We start from the raw sequence: 7,500 nt of genomic DNA on the forward strand, positions 1-7,500 counted from the left end.
CGCCTCCCCCCCCCCCCCCCTTCCTCCCCTCCCACATCTTTTTTCCCTCACCTACCCCTCAGAACCGCGTCCTCAAAAATGCACCCCAAGTCTACGCTGCAGCATTTGCGATGTTACAAACATACAATTCACACAATACAATAGATAGTGAATATCCTTGCAGTGTAGTTTCCACACGTGCTAAACACTACCTCCCCACCTACGACACGCAAGTCATTGCGACCTCAAAAGCGCACCCCGACCGACTCTAGGTTGTACAGTGACTACTGAGAAAAAGCACGCGAGTACAAAAAGTATACACGCACGTTCGTAAGATATATATGGGTTAATAGACAGAAGGGATGCCGCCTAGATATTGTAATGCCATCAGGCACCTGGGTATAGAATGTTTATGCGCGTCATATGAATGTTTACGCTTAGCTCTTTGCAGCTCGGAAAAAGCATTCTGCTACTGACAAACACGTCATCTTTTTTTTTTAGGAGGAGGAGGAGGGTGTGTGTGTGTGTATGTGTGTGTGTGTGTGTGTGTGTGTGTGTGTGTGTGTGTGTGTGTGTGTGTGTATGTGTGTGTGTGTGGTGTGGTGTGGTGTGAGTGTGTGTGTGTGTGTGTATGTGTGTGCCTGTGCGTTTGTGTGTGCGTTTGTGTGTGCGTGCGTGTGTGCGTGCGTGCGTGTGTTTGTGTTCATGTGTGTGTGTATGCGCGCGCGCGTGAAGTCCTTGCTGCGACGTTAGTGGTGGAGGTTGTCGTAGTCGTTTCCTGTACGAGGAGAAGATGATGTCGTTGTTGTAGTTGTTCACACGGGTGATGGGGTGCGGGGGGGGGGGGGGGGGGCATTGGAGTCAGTGACCGTATGACATGCATCTTTGTTTGATCATGGAGAACAATGCCCTGTTGTGCATCTTATCACACAGTCACAACGACACAGACCATATGAAAGACATTGGGGAAAACCTAACAATTCAGGTCAGTGATCGTAAGACATCTTCCTGGAATGTGACGCTCGTAATTGCATGCATGTAGTGTGCTCTTTTCTGTAACTCATCTCGATTCTGAGGGTGTCTGTTATCGTAATTATGCACACAGCAACAAGTTATGCCGCACGTGAGTACCGTTTTCTCTGTAAGTATTAACTTTCAACCAACCCCTCCGCATAAACTGTGTCAGCATTGCATATCCAACTGACCATACAGTCAAAACAACCAGCCAACCAACCTACCCAATGCTAACAAACATACCAAATGTCACAGCCAAGCAACCAACCCAATGCCACAGCCAACCAACCCAATGCCACACCAAGACGAAAATACAAATGAACGCACAGACAAACAACATACATCATATCAACAAACACACACCACAACACAAACACACAAACATACAAACAAATATCAAAACAATGTTCAAATTAAAAACTTAATAAATGCCTGAATTATTTACAATTCTTCTAAGGCAGCAAAAGTGTAGTTCATGTGCAAGATAAGAACATTCATTAGCTTCTTCAAAAAGAACAGGATCGAACACTTGCCTCCATTTTTTCATTCAAACCTTGCAGTGGAACCCCATTTTAAGACCTCCAAAAAGCTCGTCTTAAAAAGGAGGGAGTCTTAAGATTGAGGGTGGCGGGGATGTAGCTCAGTCGGTAGCGCGCTGGATTTGTATCCAGTTGGCCGCTGTCAGCGTGAGTTCGTCCCCACGTTCAGCGAGAGATTTATTTCTCAGAGTCAACTTTGTGTGCAGACTCTCCTAGGTGTCCGAACACCCCCCGTGTGTACACGCAAGCACAAGACCATGTGCGCACGAAAAAGATCCTGTAATCCATGTCACAGTTCGGTGGGTTATAGAAACACGAAAATACCCAGCATGCTTCCTCCGAAAGCGGCGTATGGCTGCCTAAATGGCGGGGTAAAAACGGTCACACACGTAAAAGCCGTGGGAGTTTCAGCCCATGAACGAACAAACAAACAAACAAACAGATTGGGGGTTTACTTTTAGACGTTATGCAGGGAAAATCTCAACAAGCAAGGTCTGAAAATTAACAAGGTCTTAAAACAAGTCTTAAAATGCAGGGGCTGTACTGTATTAGGATGCAAAATGTTGGTGGTTTTTTTTTGCTTAACGCCCAGCCGACCACGAAGGGCCATATCAGGGCGGTGCTGCTTTGACATATAACGTGCGCCACACACAAGACAGAAGTCACAGCACAGGCTTCATGTCTCACCCAGTCACATTATTCTGACACCGGACCAACCAGTCACCCCATAATGCCAGACGCCAGGCGGAGCAGCCACTAGATTGCCAATTTTAAAGTCTTAGGTATGACCCGGCCGGGGTTCGAACCCACGACCTCCCGATCACGGCACGGTTGGCCTAGTGATGCAAAATGCCCTTTACAACCCCCACTACCATTCTCCCTATAATTCAGGCATCGATTTCTCATCTTCCTTTTTCACAAAATTCAATCAAAATTGACTTACCAGACGGACACTTGCAGGTATAATCCAGTTCTCCTGATGTCTCGCATCTCCCTCCGTTCAAACACGGGCTGGGTGCACACGGAATGTACTCTACTTCACAGTGGGTATCTGTGTACTGAGGCGTGCAGTTGCACCTGGAACAAAAGACAACATACATGTAGAAAGGAAACAGAGCAGGGATGGACAAATTTCAAAATTGTAACTCGCCAGCCGGGCGCGTAACTTCAAGAAAGTCACTGCAGACGTTCTCAAAATTCCACATTGGGGACACGCCTGTATGCCACTGTGGCATCGCAGACATGACAGTGGAACACCTCCTCCAACACTGTCCAATCCACCAAAAACTACGAGCAGAAATATGGTCTGCTGACACACCAGTTCAGGAGAAGATCTTCGGCAACCTGCGGAGTCTTCGCTGTACTGCAGACTTCATCAGAAGTTCCGGAGTCCCTGTCTGAGCGATCGAGAAGAAGAAGAAGAAGACTAGCCGGGTAGAAATTTCCTTGGCCCGGTTTATACCACAGTTGATCTGCAGTGTTCATATGGCTTTAAAACTCGATATTACAACCAAAAGGGTCGCATTTGACCAGAATTTTCATTGTCCAGCCTGGCGATTTGCCAGACGGTTTCTACTAGCGGGCGGATTTTTTACTTGCCCGTGGCGACCGGGCGTACGATTTAGCCATCGCTGCAGAGGCAGACCTGGAAACCCTTGTTTTGCACTTGGAGTATTCTCAAGCAAACTTGGTCTATTTTAAAAAAAATGAGCGTACTCCACACAGCATTTGAACATCAATGATTCAAACTTATTTCACATGCGACCGTCGCTCTGTTAATTAAGTTTACCAATACATTTAAAACAAATGCTTCTTTCAATGTTTACTGACAAAAACTGTGCTCATGTTTCAAAATACGGGATCCACTTCAGGTTGCGCTTGTGAAGAAAAGTAGTCTAGGAATTTTTTCTCGTCGTGTCTTTTTCCACTGACCGCACTGCTCGTATTCTAGACAATAATGCGTACAAAATACGCCGAAGTCGTATGGGTTTCCAGGTCTGCAGAGGCCAAAAATCCAGTTACAAAAATACATAAATGCAAGATTTGAAAGCAAAATAAATGCAAACATAAAAGAACCACACACAGATTGCTCCAGCACCGATTTATCTAAGATTGTACATGGTTGGATGAATGCAATTCCAAAAACAATGGAAAGATTGGATTGTAGACAACCCAGCACATATAGTTAATGTAGATATAATTGATGATGAATTGAATGTGTTTAAAAGCAAACCCAAGTTAATTAAGTTATATTTAAAGAAAAAACGGAATTATAGCATTGAAAAATCTCATGCAATCGATTTTTGGAAAAGAAAACTAGATTTTGTTTTTGTCGAACAGACGTGGTTGTTGCCACGACAGGTGACAAAAGAAGTGCGCCTGCGTGTGTTGCAATGGAAAATTTGTCACAATTTATATCCCACCAATATTTTATTACATAAAATGAAAGTAAGTCAAACAAAAAACTGTAACGAATGCCCACATATTTTGGATGTCATGGAACACTTTTTCTATGAGTGTCCCCGAATTAGAAGGTTTTGGACTTATATTGAAAAAAATTTGAACAGTCTGACAGGTCGGGCTTTCTTATTGTCTATTACAGATGTATTATTCGGAATCGAAAAATGTCAGGAATCAGCGTTAATTAACCATGTTTTATTGATAGCAAAAATGTGCATTAGCAAAGTTAAGAAAACTAAATCGCATATTCCATTGGAAATTGTATTTCAACAAGAACTTGCGCTACGAAAGGTGTATCCCCATTGTCCTTAGTTAGATTGTTGTTGAATTAAAAAGTAATTTAATGGAAATGTAACCTGTAATGCAAAAGAAAACAAAATTAAAATTTCATTGAAGAAAAAAAAATTAAAAAAAGACCAATGAAGAAGGATATGCTCACCGCCCAAAAAGAAAGAAAAAAAAAAAGAAAGAGGCAAAAAAAGATGGGTTGAAGCAACCTTGCATGCAACTGGGGTCCAAAACAAAAAAAAACAAAAAAAAGAACCACACAGATTGCTCCAGCACCGATTTATCTACGATTGTACATGGTTAAAAAAACCACTTTTACTTGGTCACATTATACATTTCATCTCCAGTCTGACTGCTTTCTCAGTGCAGAGTGAGACGTTTTGCTGAATTAATTTATTAGAGGACACATCTACTATGTAATGTCATTTGTGACACAGACATAAAAACGTCACCTTTCTCCACGTTCATAATCATCTGGATATTTTTGTTCATGATCAAATTTCAGGGAACAAAACCACCATTCGTCAATGTCTCATTCACATACAATAAAAAATAAATCACATGTAATTTCAAGCAAAAACTGTACATGTACTTAATTAAAATCCAACAAAATAACTTACTGGTACGATCCATTTTTGTTGATGCATGTGGCGCCATTCTGACACAGTCCTGGAGTCTCAGAACATTCGTCCACATCTTGAGTGCACAGACGACCTTTGAACCCCGGCCGACAGCTACAATCAAAGTCATTCTCTCGCGCGTTGCATGTGGCTCCGTTGCGACAGGGGTTGGAGGCACAGTAGTCTTCCAGTTCACAGGTATCTCCTGCAAAAATAACACAATGGGAAAACTGTGAGATAACGGAGCTTTACATGCCAACTAAAAAACTTACACTCGTGCAAATACGACTTAACTCAAAACTAACTTTATTTTCCCCACGGGAGAGAAAGTTTATTCAGTGTAATATTATGAAACGGTCCGCTCATAAAGATGGCTATAAGCAGTTATACTCACAGCTTAAAGTTCCTGACAATCATGATTTTGTTGACTATTCAAACTAGCTGTTGGATCGATTCATTCTTGGACATTTCAGGTCATGACAACTTGCTTTTTCCAATGCAAAACCAGTAAAAACAAAGTCCTAATAGTCTCACCATTAGTATTACAATACAGATTAAGACCCCCTGTTGCCCCCCCCCCCCCCCCCCCCCTCTTGTTAAGACGTCATTTTCAAGATTTCCTCTATATAAACACTGTAAATTTACCTCCATAATTAGACTCCCATTCAAGGCCTTTTTTACACCCCCGTTACTGGGGTGTGTATAGGATTCGCTCCATGTGTTTGTTTGTTTGTGTTCGCATATAGATCTCAAGAATGAACAGACCGATCGTCACCAAACTTGGTGAACAGGTTCTATACATTCCTGAGACGGTCCTTACAAACATTGGGACCAGTCAAACACACGGTTAGGGAGTTATTGGTGGATTAAGATTAAGATTAGGATTCGCTCCATGTGTTGTTGTTTTTTTTTGTGTTCGCATATAGATCTCAAGAATGAACGGACCGATCGTCACCAAACTTGGTGAACAGGTTCTATACATTCCTGAGACGGTCCTTACAAAAATTGGGACCAGTCAAACACACGGTTAGGGAGTTATTGGTGGATTAAGATTCTACAAGGACTTATAGAGGGAGATATTAATGGTCAAAGGGAAATAACCTTCTCAGTTGGTGGCAGTGAGAATGGTTATTTCCCTTTGACCAACGGGGGTGTTTTTCCTACCTCGGAGGAATTTCTTATTTTCTCAGGTTTTTAAAGGTTCTCAAAGGATGGGGGGGAACACAGTGTTGAAGGATAAGATACTTACAGTGATGGCGCAAGTATTTTTTCAAACAGGTACACACACTTTTATGATGCAAACTGCCCAGAAAAAAAACTGGAAGGCTGGTCATTGAAACCAGTAAGAGTCTAACTCAGAGAACTGGTTACCTATGTTGTTTTACCAGCGAAAAAAACGGTAGTTCTAAAAATCAAAAGGCAGTCAATTTTCCACCCGATATTTCTCATTTTAGCAGGTAAAATACCGGTAATTACCAGTTAACACCAATACTCACGTACTTACCTCTAAACCCACTCTGACAGTGGCAGATGTAGTCTTGCAACGTATTCTGGTTGACACACGTTCCTCCGTTCAGACACGGTCTATCGTAGCAGATACTGTTGGGGTTGATGATCTCACATAACGTACCGTTAAACCCTGTAATAAAAAGTTTATTTTCACTTTATAGCTTTTAATAGCACAGAACAGAATTTAAATCAACAATAGTTTAAAACACAAACAGAATACAAATTTATGCAATCGCACACGCACAAATGCAAGAAATACTTTTACCTATGTGGCACATGCGTTCCCCTCTTGGTTAGGTGCCTGACACAGTAACAGGCCATGGATAACACAAGCCCAATAGTTCATGAATACATGTGTCCCCACACACTGACATACACTGATACAGACACACACAAAAGAGAAATACCATACCCATTGGGCAGATGCATTTCACTCTGGGATCAGTGTGTAGGTCATGGATAGCACAAGTCGCATGGCTCATAAATCTGTCCACACACACACACACTGACATACAGACACACGTACACACACAAAAGAGAAATACCATACCTATTTGGCAGATGCATTTCGCTCTGGGTCCAGTGTCTAGGTCATGGATAACACAAGTCCCATATTTCATAGTCATACATCTGTCCACACACACAAACGCACACACAAAAGAAAGAAATACCATACCTCTGGTCTGGGTTCAGTGTCTAGGACATGGATAACATCAACACAAGTCACATGGTTCATACCTCTGGTCTGGGTTCAGTGTCTAGGACATGGATAACATCAACGCAAGTCCCATGGTTCATACCTCTGGTCTGGGTTCAGTGTCTAGGACATGGATAACATCAACACAAGTCACATGGTTCACACCTCTGTCAAGTGTCAACACACACTGATTTTTACTCCCGTGCATGTCCACACACACACACACACACACACACACACGCACAAGAGAAATACCATACCTAAAGGGCAGATGCATTTCGCTCTGGGTTCAGTGTCTGGGTCATGGATGACACAAGTCCCATGGTTCATACATCTGTCGTTGCAGGGGTTGTTATCTTGGCAGTACTCCCCTATGTAATTCTCTCCACAACTG

At 42.5% G+C, this 7,500-nt stretch overlaps 1 protein-coding gene across 1 annotated transcript in view; it reads right to left on the reverse strand.

The window, feature by feature from the left end:
- Positions 1 to 818: 818 nt before the first annotated feature.
- The window catches only part of LOC138948062 (notch homolog 2 N-terminal-like protein A), a 27,701-nt gene continuing 21,019 nt past the window's right edge, over positions 819 to 7,500 (reverse strand). Inside the window, exons 3-6 of the mRNA XM_070319591.1 lie at positions 7,367 to 7,497; positions 6,405 to 6,539; positions 4,901 to 5,105; positions 819 to 2,609 (exon numbers count right to left, since the gene is read on the reverse strand). Of these exons, the coding sequence (XP_070175692.1) occupies positions 2,435 to 2,609; positions 4,901 to 5,105; positions 6,405 to 6,539; positions 7,367 to 7,497 (646 nt within the window). The 3' untranslated portion in view covers positions 819 to 2,434. The remainder of the gene's footprint in view (positions 2,610 to 4,900; positions 5,106 to 6,404; positions 6,540 to 7,366; positions 7,498 to 7,500) is intronic.

Source organism: Littorina saxatilis, linkage group LG15 (genome assembly GCF_037325665.1).
Source record: "Littorina saxatilis isolate snail1 linkage group LG15, US_GU_Lsax_2.0, whole genome shotgun sequence".
NCBI classification, from domain to species: Eukaryota; Metazoa; Mollusca; class Gastropoda; order Littorinimorpha; family Littorinidae; genus Littorina; species Littorina saxatilis.